The following is a 12,073-nucleotide window of genomic DNA, read 5'->3' as shown; positions in this document are numbered from 1 at the left end:
TAGGGTTTAGGGTTTAGGGTTTGTTGTTCAGAAGATGTGTCGGAACATCTTGGGCCAGGCTGCCTACCAGTTGACTGTTTTGTTTGTTTTAATTTTTGCTGGAGATAAATTTGTTCCGGAGTTAAAGTGGGAGCATGTCTCTAGAGAGACCCGCAACTCCTTCCCTGGCTTCTGCGAATTCAGCGGTATAAACCCTAAACCCTAAACCCTAAACCCTAAACTCTAAACCCTAAAGATGAGTGCCGGGATGAACACGGCGAAGCTGCGCATTGCAGCAGAAGAAAACACCCATGCAGATCCATATGTAGACTGCCCCATGGTGAACGGGTTTAGGGCTTAGGGTTTAGGGTTTAGGGTTTAGGGTTTAGGGTTTAGGGTTTAGGGTTTGTGGACAGACTGCGACAGCCCATCTCCTCATTTGCTGCGCTCTGGGCGTCGTTTCTTCCCCTTTACCTCCGAAGAAGATTATAAGGCGGCCTGGAGAGTTAATATCGGGCCGAGCAGACACTACACTCTTATTTTCAACGCATTTGTCTTCATGCAGGCAAGCAGCAGCAGCAGCAGCAGCAGCAGCAGCAGCAGCAGCAGCTGCAACAGCGGCAGCAGAAGCAGTCACTGCACACTCCTAGGAAGTGGACACGCGGGCGCAGTTAGCGACCGCCTCACTCGTGTCACGAGGGTTTAGGGTTTAGGGTTTAGGGTTTAGGGTTTAGGGTTTAGGGTTTAGGGTTTAGGGTTTATGTGTGTGCAGCTGGGGAACATGTTTAACGTGCGGCGTTCTGGTTCTTCTTTGAACATTTGCAAGGGAGTGATGCAATCGAAGATGTTTTTATTTATCGTTTGCTTTATTTTTATCTTCCAGGTCTTCGTGGTTGAGTTAGGGGGCCTACCCATGTCCTGCATATTTGGGGTACAAACCCTCGAGGCTGGTTGAGTTAGGGGGCCTACCCATGTCCTGCATATTTGGGGTACAAACCCTCGAGGGTTTAGGGTTTAGGGTTTAGGGTTTAGGGTTTAAGGTGTCGCTAGCTAGCTAGCCAAGCCCCTTAGCTAGATTCCACACACATCCGTAGCAGTCAAAATAACAGGAGAAGCTGGAGGCCCTAAACCCTAAACCCTAAACCCCAAACCCTAACCCCTTACCCCTAAACCCTAAACCCTAAACCCTAAACCCTAACCCCTAACCCCCAACCCGTAAACCCTACCCCCTACCCCGTAACCCGTAATCCTCAGCTGTTAATGCATAACGCATGCAAGGATGAAGAAGAGGACAGCATTTGTTAGTTTGTTTGCTGCCAGGGAATAACGTTCTTTCAATGGGCTTTATGTTTTCTGCTGGCCGTCGGGTCCGTCGTCGTAGGAGCGCTGCTGCTGCTGGTGCCTTATCATCATCTACCTGAAGCAGGCAAGAAAGAAATCAACTTGCTTCAAGAAAGCCGCAGCATAGCCCTCGCTTCCAGAGGAAGGCAAGCCCTAAACCCTAAACCCTAAACCCTAAACCCTAAACCCTAAACCCTATACCCTAGGGCCTTTTGCTAGATAAAGCGGTTTTGCTGTAGGGGGGAGTGTTGTACACTTAGGCTATTTTAGGCCCCTGCTGCTGCTGTTGCTGCTGTTGCTGCTGTTGCTGCTCTGTTGCTGCTGCTGCTGCTTGATGCGCTGGGAACCTCTGTATACATGCTTACACAAATTGTGTGTGCTGCTGCTCTTGCTGATGCTGTGTTGCTGCTGCTGCTGCCCCATATAATTGCATACCTTTGTGTGTGCTGTTGCTGCTGCTCTGCTGCTGCTGCTGCTGCTGCTGCTGTTTGTACAGACTCTCAGCAGAGCGGCTTACAAACCGCATGGGCCTTTCAAGCTCTTCGCAGCTCACTCAAGAGCGCCGCAAACAAATCATGTGAGGGTTTAGGGTTTAGGGTTTAGGGTTTAGGGTTTAGGTTGTGGCGTTGGCAGGACAGAGCAGCTGCTGCTGCTGGCAGCCGCTCTGAGCTGTCTGCGTCTCCTGCAGCTGTTGCGGCTGTTGCTGTTGCTATTGCTGCTGCTACTACTAGTATTGCCGCTGCTGCTGGTGCTGCTGCTGTTACTAGTGCTATTGCTGCTGCTGCTGGCGTTATTCCTGCTACTACTACTACTACTATTGCTGCTGCTGCTGTCGCTGTTGCTGTTGCTATATTGCTGCTGCTGTTGCTGACGTTCGTGCTGCTGCTGCTGCTGCTGCTGCTGCAGTGAACGACTGCGAGGTACTGCGGTGTCTCCTCACGCTGTGACTGTCTCCTCGCTGCCGCCCCCCAGCAGCACCACGCTGCAGCAGGGCTCTCCCTTATCTGCTGTTTGAAGTTGTAGGGTTTAGGGTTTAGGGTTTAGGGTTTAGGGTTTTAGGCCTAGGTTGCCCAACCCACAGGTGCGGCTTGCGGCTGACGCATATCCGCTGCAGACCCTAAACCCTAAACAGCAAACCCTAAACCCTAAACCCTAAACAAGCCTGCTGCTCATAGTGCCGGCTTTCGTTTTCTTGTATCCGGCGCAAGGGTTTAGGGTTTAGGGTTTTGCTTTGGTGTTTTCTGCTGAGGGGTCGGAGACGCCTCTCTGCGGGGTTTGCAGTGGCATTCAACTGAGGGTTTAGGGTTTAGGGTTTAGGGTTTGAGGGCGACGTAGCCGCCTTCTCTCGCTGACATAAGAGGGATTAAGTTTTTTTTAAACAACAGCATACAAAGAAGAAGACAAACAAACCCACCAGCCTCTAGGGCTCAGGGTTTAGGGTCTAGGGTTTAGGGTTTAGGGTTTAGGAGCATGCTCGCGTCCTCTCTGGTAGCAGCACGAGCAGATATATAATATTTTATAATATAAACAATACTTTTAGTATATACTACGAATGCATTATATATATAGTTATATATTTATTTATTTATATCTGTATTTATTTGTATATGTTTTTGTATGTTATATATATTTATATATGTCGTTTATATATATGTTTATATATATACGAAGACGCACTGAGGGAGTCTGCTGCAGAGACAGACAGAAGTAATAATAACAACAAACCACTGCAGCAGCAAGCAGCAGCAACGAAGAAGGGTTCAGCAGCACAAGTCTTTGTATCTACAACTCCAGCTGCTGCAGCGCCACAGCAGCAGCAACTAAGCACACACAAACCGTATCAGAAGCAGCAGCAGCAGCAGCAACGCAGCAGCAGCAGCAGCAGCTACACAGCAGCATCAGCTACACAGCAGAAGCAGCAGCAGCTACACATCAGCAGCAGCAGCAGCTACACAGCAGCACCAACAGCTATACACCAGCAGCAGCAGCACCACAAGCTACACAGTAGCAGCTGCCGCTACACAGCAGCAGCAGCAACGGTATAAACTTCATTCAAACCTCCTCTCCATACAAAGAAAGGCTGTAGGTCATACTGGGGGCCCCCTGGGGGCCCCCTGGGGGCCCCCTCAAGCAGTGTGCGTATCCATTGGTGTTGTAATACTCCTGCATTTTTAAATATATTTTTTGTTGTTTTAATTGCATTTGCTTCTTCACTGAAGACGAAATTCAGCAGAGTTTGTAGGCAAAACGGCAGAGGCCTGCAGCAGCAGCAGCAGCAGCAGCCGCTGCTGCTGCTGCTGCTGTTGATGCTGCTGCAGCAGCAGCAACTGCGTATCTGTCTCTTTTATCATTGACTTCGAGATTCTTTTTTTTAGTTGCACTTCAATTTAAATAAAATGCAAATAAACATTTAAATTTATTTAATATTTAAATATTGTCTGGGAGCTCTTTAGCCCTCTTCTGGGGGCCCCTCTATACAACTCATCATAAGGCGGCTAGAGCTGCACGTACACCTGAAGTATGTCGCAGCACTTTTTGTTTCTTTCTCGTTATCCTTACCTCGATCTAACGCCAACACTTGACGAGCCGCTCGTCAGTCTCAATGGAGAGCAAGGGGGCCCCCTAGGGGCCCCCCTGGGGGCCCCCCTGGGGGGCCCCACACCCGATACTACCTCAGGTAATAGAGGGGCCCCCTTAAATGAAGAGGGGCTGAAGAGGCTGCTGTGTAAGGCCCTTCAGTCGCCTGATGCTTTTGCTGCTGCAGAAGGAGGCGCAGCTGTTGCTGTCGCGTTCGTGCTGCAGGGCTGCGCTGCCTGCGGCTGCTGGTGCAGCAGCAGCAGCAGCAGCAGCAGCAGTAGCAGTAGCAGCCGCAGCAGCAGCGAGCCGAGGAGTGTGGAAGATGGGCGGCATACCGCCAAGAAGCGCAGAGTCAAAGGGCCTTCAAGGGGCCCCACTGCTGCAGCAGAGGGGCCCTTTGATGCTGCTTCTGCTGCTGTAGCATCACAATCGGCTGCTGCAGCATCATCTGCTTCTGCTGCTACTGCTGATGCACCCTATTCCCAATCGAGCCTCAGCGAAGCCCCTGCTTCCTCAACAAGAGCAGCAGCAGCACCATCACCCGCTCCAGCAGCAGATGCATCAGCAGCAGCAACAGCAGCAGCAGCAGCAGCAGCAGCAGATGCTCGCTGCAGCAGCGGGAGGCATATATGCATTTTCATTGTGGATGCCTTGACTCGCCGCCCTGTGTGCGCATGGCGTCTAATGGGGGGCCCCCCAACAATAGCTGCTGGGGGCCCCCCCCCTGAGGGGCCCCGCTGCAGCAGCTGCGCTGGGGGGGCCCCCCTTGGGGCCCCCTTGGGGGCCCCTGCTGGTACCCTTCCTGGCATTAGCTGCATGCATTTTGCAGCAAGAGACAATTTCTTATGTTTCCGCGACGATGCAACTAAAATATTCTATCTCCTCGACCTGCAGCAGCAACAGCAGCAGCAGCAGCAGCAGCAGCAGCAGCGGTGGTGGCAGCCTAGGGAGGCTCTCATTGCTGCTGCCTTCTCAGTGTTTGCTGCAGCAGAAACAGAAGATGCTGCTGCTGCAGAGGCCCCTAACGTACACACAGGGGCCCGTCTAAACTGCGATCTGCTGCTGCTGCATGCAGAAGCAATAAAGCGGGGGGCCCCCCACGCTCGGGGCCCCCCCAATGCCTCGTCGCAGCCAAAGGGGGGGGGCCCCCACTGCTGCATGCGTTTTCAGCAGTACCCCTGCAGCAGCAGCAGCAGCAACAGCAGCAGCAGCAGCAGCAACAGTAGCTGCAGCAGCATAGAAGGGCCTTGCTGCTGCCTCCAGCTTCTCCCCCCGCTTGCTGATGTTGCTCCTGAAGCCTACAGCTTAACTGCAGCAGTGCTGCTGCAAGGGAGGCAGTTTAAGGTCCTCTGCGGCAGCACAGATCTCCAGCAGCAGCAGCAGCTGCAGCAACAGAAGCAGCAGCAACAGCAGCAGCCAGTTGATGCTCCAGCAGAGCCTGCAAATGCACTCAATTATGATGAACAGCAGCAGAAACAGCAAGAACAGCAGCAGAAACAGCAGCAACAGCAGCAGCAGCAGCAGCAACAGCAACAGCAACAGCAACAGCAACAGGCGCAGCAGCAAGAGCCAGTATCTGCAGTAGCATGCGTTTCTACCCTCCCTGCTGTTGCTGCTGCTGCTGCAGGGCTGCAGCATCTGTGGGGGTGCGGCCTGCAGTTTCTTTCCTGGCCCCCATTAGGTTCTGCTGCTGCTGCTGCTGCTGCAGGTGCTGCTCTTGCTGCTGCTGCTGAGGACCCAGCGAAGTTGCTGGTGAGGCGCAGCGCTGCAGCAAACATTGAGGCTGCTGCAGCAGCAGAACGCATCGCCGCAGCTTGCTGCAGCGGCGCGTTAGCACTGCAGCAGCAGCAACAACAACAACAGCAACAACAACAGAAGCTTCTGCTGCCGCCTCAGGCGAGCGACACACCTGCAGAAGCAGCTGCTGCAGCAAAGGCTTCTGCGGCAGGTGCAGCAGGAGGCGTACCGAGGCCAGCAGCAGCAGCAACAGCAGCAGCAGCATGCAGCAGCAACAACGGCTTCAGCAGCGCAGCAGAGACCCGCGCTTCCTTGCTGCGTGCTGCTCTGCCTTGTGCGCGTCCTGCTGCTGCTTCGCTGCGGCTGCTGCTGGGGCAGCAGCTGACGCTGCTGCAGCTGCGGGGCTTCTACAGGAGGCTGCTGCAGCAGCTGCCGCAGACAGACAGGCCGCTGCTGCTCCGCCCAGAGCCACCAGCAGCAGCAGCAGCAGCAACAGCGGCAACAGCAGCAACAGCAGCAACAGCAGCAGCACAGGCTACCCCGTGCTCCCCTGCTTGTTGCCAGATGCATGCAGCAGCGCAGGGCTTCGTCCTTCTCCAGCATACACCCGATGATCGCCTGCTGCTGCGGCGCCTCTGCAGCAGCAGCAGCAGCAGCAGCAGCAGCAGCAGCAATGGAGTACTGTGCAGCATTGATTTTAAGTCGGTCCCCTCGGAAGCCGTGCCTGTTGCTGCTGCTGCAGTTATGGCTGACTCCGTGAAGGGGGCTTTGAGGGGCCCTCTTGCTGCAGGAGACAACGAGGGTCTCTGCAGCAGCAGCAGCAGCAGCAACAGCAGCAGCAGCAGCACGCTGCTAGCTGTTGACTGCGATGCCCACGGACTGCATGCGCTGGTGCAGCTGCATGCGGGGGGCTTTGGGCTGGCTTGGTTAGTCTATCGGCAGCAGCAGCAGCAACGCCCTAGGGGGAAGCAGCAGCAGCAGCAACAGCAGCAGCAGCAGCAGCAGCAGTACAGCTGGAGTGTACATGCAGCTGTGCGCCTCACAGGGTCCCCGCCTCTCCGTTTGGCGGCCTTCGGTCGAGAAGTCTGCGGCACCAAACATCTTGCATGCGCCACTGCAGAGGTATCTGCTGCTGCTGCTGCTGCTGTTGCTGTTGCTGTTGCTGTTGCTGCTGTTGCAGATCCCGGTTTGGAGGTTTGCTGCTGCAGCAGGTGCATCGAGTCTATCTGCTGCTCTGCATGCATTTTGCTGTTTCAGGGCGGTCCTGTGCTGCTGCTTGATTGGTTTGAACTGCTCTCCCCATCTTTGCTGCATCAGCAGCAGCAGCAGCAGCAGCAGCAGCAGCAGCAGGAACAGCAGCAGCCAACAACAGAAGGAGAACGTATGGGCCCACTTCTTGCTGTAGTCAGACTGCCGCCAAATCATCTGCTTCGCCGCGTCAGTGGCACCCTTAAACCCTAAACCCTAAACCCTAAACCCTGAGCGCAGATAGCATACAGCGGGAAGCAGCAGCATTTGCAGCAGCAGCAGCAGCAGCAGCAGGGTGTTTGTGTGTGCGCAGATGGCCTTTTGGCCTTCATTCGACGCTCTGATCCTCCATCTTCGCCCTCGCAGCAGCAGCAGCAGCAACAACAACAGGAGCAGCAGCAGCAGCAGCAACAATAGGAACAGCATTTGCAGCAGCAGCAGCAGCGTTAGCAGCAACGGGTTTCGTGAGGCCCCCGTTTCCGCTGCAGCGGGATCAGCCGCACCAACCGCAACAGGAGCAGCAGCTGCACCAGCAACAACAACAGCAGCAGCAGCAGCAGCAGCAGCAGGCGAGGCGCAGCTGCGTGTGCTGCTGCCACCCAGCGGACGTCTGGGGGATCGCGCTGCAGTGCACAGTTTTATTTTATCTGATGGATTGCTCGAGCAGCAAATAAATAAACAAAATACAGCAGAAGGTCTCCAGGGATGCGTAGCCCACCTATTCAGACAATTTAGACAAAAGGCACGACCTGCTGCTGCTGCTGCTGCTGCTGCTGCTGCTGCTGATGGTGCTGATGCTGATGGTGCTGCTGCTAATGCTGGTGCTGCTGTTGCTGCCATTACTGCTGCTGTTGCTGCTGTTGCTGTTCGTTCTGCTTCCCCTCCTGTTGATGCTGTTTCTGCTGCTACTCCTGCTGCTGCTGCCGTTTGTGCTGTTGTTGCTGCTGCTGTTGCTGGTGAAGTCTCGTTTTGTCTTCACCTTTTATTTGTTTGTTGGGGTTTACCTTTTGCGGTGTATGCGCAGGTGTGGGGCCCCTCATGGCTGCTTGCTGCTGATTGCCTCGTTCGCAGCAGATTGCACTTTGTGCTGTCTCTGGAGCAGAAGGGCCTCAGCAACCCTCTGCAGCAGCAGCAGCAGCAGCAGCAGCAGCAGAGTCTCCTGAGTCCGCTGGTGCTGCTGCCTGTGGGCTCGCCTCTTATACTCGCCCCTCAAACAGCAGCAGCAGCGGCACTGCCGCAACAGCAGCAGCAGCGGTGGGAGGAGATAGTGTGGCAGCAGCAACAGGAACAACAGCAGCAGCAGCAGCAGAAGCAAAAGCAGCAGCAGCAGAAACAAAGGCAGCAGCAGCAACAGCAGCAGCAGCAACAGCAGCAGCAGCAACAGCAGCAGCAACAGGGTGGCGATGTCGCTTGCTGCAGCGGAGACACTTCTTCTTCCTGTCTCCTTTCTAGTGGCAGCAGCAGCAGCAGCAGCAGCAGCAACCCCAACACCTGCGAGTATAATAAAAATTCATGTGGGCCCCTATCACAATATATCGATATGCTGTGGTGCAGCAGCAGAGACTCTGTCTCCTTTAGAGAGGAGCTCTTCGGCTGTACAGACACCAGCAGCATCAGCAGCAGCAGCAGCAGCAGCAGCAGCAGCAGATGGGGAGAGGGACAGGTTGTGTGGCAGCAGGCTGATAAGGGATGGGAGGTGAGGGCCCTGGGGCCCCCCGCCCTCAGCAATTGGGTAGCTGCAGTTTTGTCTGTAAACTCAAACAGATAAACAGAGCTGCTTTAACTTTTAATGGAGACAATCGGGCGTCAGCTACCTACTATGCCAGCATGCAGCAGCTGCTTTGCAAGCTTTAATGAATTCGTAGCTAGCTAGCTAGATAGATAGCTAGCTAGCTAGCTAGCAAGCTTTAATGAATCCGTAGCTAGCTAGCTAGCTAGCTAGCTAGCCGGCTACTGTGCATATGTCTACGTAGCTAGCTAGCTAGCTAGATAGCTAGATGGTTATTGCGTGCACGTAGCTAGCTAGCTAGCTAGCTAGAGAATCAGATGTTGGCCCTGTAGAGAGTGCCTTGAAGAGGAGCAGCAGCACCAACAGCAGCAGCACCAACAGCAGGAGCACCAACAGCAGCAGCAGCAGCAACAGCATGCAGAAGTATTTTTAAAGATATGCAGATGTTTATGTATTATTAAAACGGCGTACACTAAGGGCTTAGGTAGTGAAGCCCCACGCCCATGGATGCCTGTATGCATTCATCGCTAGCTAGCTAGCTAGCTAGCTAGAGGGGAGGTTGCGTCTTAAGCACAAGTTGGTTTGCCGCCCCTTCTCTGCCTATTTACCAAAGGGGTCACCTTAGGGGCCCCCCCAGTGGGGGCCTTAAGGGGGGCCCCCATTTGGGGCCCCTACGGGGGGAGCCCCAGTGGAGGCCCCTAAGGAGGGCCCCCTAAAGGGGGCCCTCCTTAGGGGGGTCTCCCAGTAGGGGCCCTTCAGGGGGGCCCCCATTTGGGGCCCCTAAGGGGGGCCCCCTAAAGGAGCCCTTAAGGGGGGGCCCCTAAAGGGGGCCCCTAAGGGGGGCCCCCAGACGGGGCCCTTGAGGGCCCCGTCTATGAATGGGCACTGGAGATTAGGAGAGCTGTTGGGGGGCATCAGTATCAGCAGCAGCAGCAGCAGCAGCAGCAGCAGCAGCAGCAGTTGCTGCTGCTGTTCCTGTTTCTCCAGCTGCAGCAATAACTCTTCCTGCCTTAACACCATTATCTGCTATCACAACACCACCATCATAATCATCATCATCATCAGCAACAGCAGCTGCCGCTGCTGCTGCTGCTGCTGCTGCTGCTGCTGCAGTTAACCTGAAGTGAGGGACTCGAACCAGTGAAGCAGTTTATCCCACAGCGACTGCCCACTGTCGTCGCGCACGAGGCCTAAGATGAGGCCAGCAGCAACAATAATAACTGCAAGCACTAGAAGAGTTATAAAACAACCCCAGCACATTATTGTTTATCTTTTTAATGCTGCTGCTGCTGCTGCCGGTCTTGCTGGTCTTGCTGCTGCTCTTGCTGCTGGTGCAGCGCTTGATGCGGCTGGTGCTGCTGCTGTTGCTCCGGTTGCTGCTGCTGCTATTTCTGCTTCTGTTGCTGCTGTTGCTGCTGCTGTCGCTGCTGTTGCTGCTGCTGCGGGGCGACTGTTGAGTTAGGTGGGTGCGTAGAGACGGTAGAAGGAGGCGCGAGGAGGGGCCCTTCTTTGAGTTATTAAATTTTTGTTATATCCTAAGAAGACAGCAGCACGAAGGCATTACTATTGACGCGTATATAGAGCGGGTTAGCAGCAGCAGCACACGAAAGGCAGGCGCTGCAGCTGCTGCAGCAGCATAGAAGGAGGTTTGGGGCTGTTTAGGAGATGCATGCAAATAGGGTTGAGTTAATAAAACTCAAAAAAGAAGCAAAAAAAGAAGAAAAATGCATGCACTTACAATAGCAGGCAGGTGACTATACACCGCAAGTATAGAGACCAGAGTTCTTTTCGCGGTAAATCAGAGTTAAAACTCCTGTTTAATAGTCTTTAAAAGGCTCATTAAACTCAATTAATTAATTTAAATAAAGATAAAAATAGTTTTACACATTGTTCTTATCTATTTATTAGATAGAAATGCTCTTAAGCAGCTAGCTCTAAGCATAAGGGGGGCCCCTACAGCAGCTTCTGGGGGCCTCTGTATGTCTGTTGGTGTTTAATAGGTGAAAATAAAAAGAAAAAGAATTATATAATTGTTTGCATGCAGATATATATAATATATAAACCTATTTCAAAGAAAAACAACAACGAATAACACACAACCTGCATATACACCGCAACGACCACACGACACAGGGGCCCCCCTTATTTAATAGCAGCGGAGTTAAGCTGCATATACACCTGAAGAACTCATACACTCCAGATTTAGGTGTATGTGCAGCGGTGAACCTGAGGAAATAAATAACTCATCAAACCCTCAACTCAAACCCCCTCCCCTGCACGAGCAGCAGCACTCCAGGAGCAGCTGCAGCAGCAACAGCAACAGCAGCAGCAGCAGCAGCAGCAGCAACAGCAAAAGCAGCAACAGCAGCAGCAGCAGCGGAAACAGAAGCAGAAATAACAAACAAGATTATTACTGCTCCACCAGCACACGTATCCAACACCAAGACACGCCCTAAACCCTAAACCCTAGGTACACCTCCCCTATAGATGACACCGCAGGGCCTTAAACCCTAAACCCTAAACCCTAAACCCTCGAGTGCAAGTATCTAGCCATCATCATGTCTCCCTTAGCGCCTTCAGGGACTCCCCCTCTCCAGGAGCTCCCCCCTGCGCCGCAGCAGCAGCAGCATCGAAAGCATCAGCAGCAGCAGCAGCAACAGCAACAGCAGCAGCAGCAAGAAGAGGAGGGGATTAGGCTAGCTGATTGGTTTGCTAGCGAATGTCTTAATCCTAATTTCTTTTTATCTTGCTGGGAGAAACAACACAAAGTTTGGCGGGCAGAGACCCTCAGCAAAAACCCTATTGGTCCTCAACTCATCAACCCGGTAAACCCTAAACCCTAAACCCTAAACCCTAAACCCTAAACCCTAAGGGTTTAGGGTTTAGGGTTTAGCTGTCTTTCTTTAGAACGCTCTGGTTTCCCCCGTGTCTCTATTTTAGCTGTCTCTTCGGTTGGGGTGTATGTGTCTTTGTATTAATATTTTATTTATGTTTGTCTTTGTTTTTTATTTGTTTTGCTTCTGATGTTTATTCTTGTCTTTGTCTTTATAATTATATTTATGATGTCTTTGTCCTTATAATTATATTTATTCTTGTCTTTGTCCTTATAATTATATTTATTCTTGTCTTTGTCTTTATAATTATATTTATTCTTGTCTTTGTCTTTCTCTTTATTTTATTTTATTTTCTTTGTCTTCATTTTATTTTATTGTCTTCGTTTAATATATTTTATCTGTTTTTTATTTAGTTTGTTTTATTGTTGTACTTTGTTTGTTTTATTTATTTATTTTGTTTTGTTTATCTCTGCATTATTTTTAATGACTATTTTAATATTTAATTTATTTATTTAATTTATTTATTTAATTTATTTATTTAATTTATTTATTTAATTTATTTTGTTTTATTTATTTTTCTTAATTTGTTTAATTTAATTTATTTTGTTTTATTTATTTATTTAATTAA

At 51.9% G+C, this 12,073-nt stretch overlaps 3 protein-coding genes across 3 annotated transcripts; all 3 read left to right on the top strand.

The window, feature by feature from the left end:
• Window positions 1-34: 34 nt before the first annotated feature.
• Window positions 35-934, top strand: EAH_00053710 (hypothetical protein; the record flags this gene model as incomplete). Its single annotated transcript, XM_013393994.1, has 3 exons — window positions 35-185; window positions 396-649; window positions 752-934. The coding sequence occupies 3 exons, from the start codon at window positions 35-37 to the stop codon at window positions 932-934; spliced, it is 588 nt and encodes a 195-aa protein (XP_013249448.1).
• Window positions 935-3,840: 2,906 nt separating this feature from the next.
• EAH_00053700 (hypothetical protein, conserved) lies at window positions 3,841-8,650 on the top strand (the record flags this gene model as incomplete). Its single annotated transcript, XM_013393993.1, has 4 exons — window positions 3,841-6,756; window positions 6,892-7,038; window positions 7,196-7,510; window positions 7,907-8,650. 4 exons carry the CDS (start codon window positions 3,841-3,843, stop codon window positions 8,648-8,650), a joined length of 4,122 nt encoding a protein of 1,373 aa, XP_013249447.1.
• A 2,519-nt stretch (window positions 8,651-11,169) lies between these two features.
• EAH_00053690 (hypothetical protein) lies at window positions 11,170-11,318 on the top strand (the record flags this gene model as incomplete). Its single annotated transcript, XM_013393992.1, has 1 exon — window positions 11,170-11,318. A coding segment is annotated over one exon (149 nt), but the record flags the coding sequence as incomplete, so codon positions are not given.
• Between the last annotated feature and the right edge of the window lie 755 nt (window positions 11,319-12,073).

Source organism: Eimeria acervulina, genomic scaffold, assembly GCF_000499425.1.
Source record: "Eimeria acervulina Houghton genomic scaffold, Eah_scaff1002, whole genome shotgun sequence".
NCBI lineage: Eukaryota > Apicomplexa > Conoidasida > Eucoccidiorida > Eimeriidae > Eimeria > Eimeria acervulina.
Note: the sequence above shows the minus strand (reverse complement) of the source record. Positions and strands in the feature narration are given on the sequence as shown.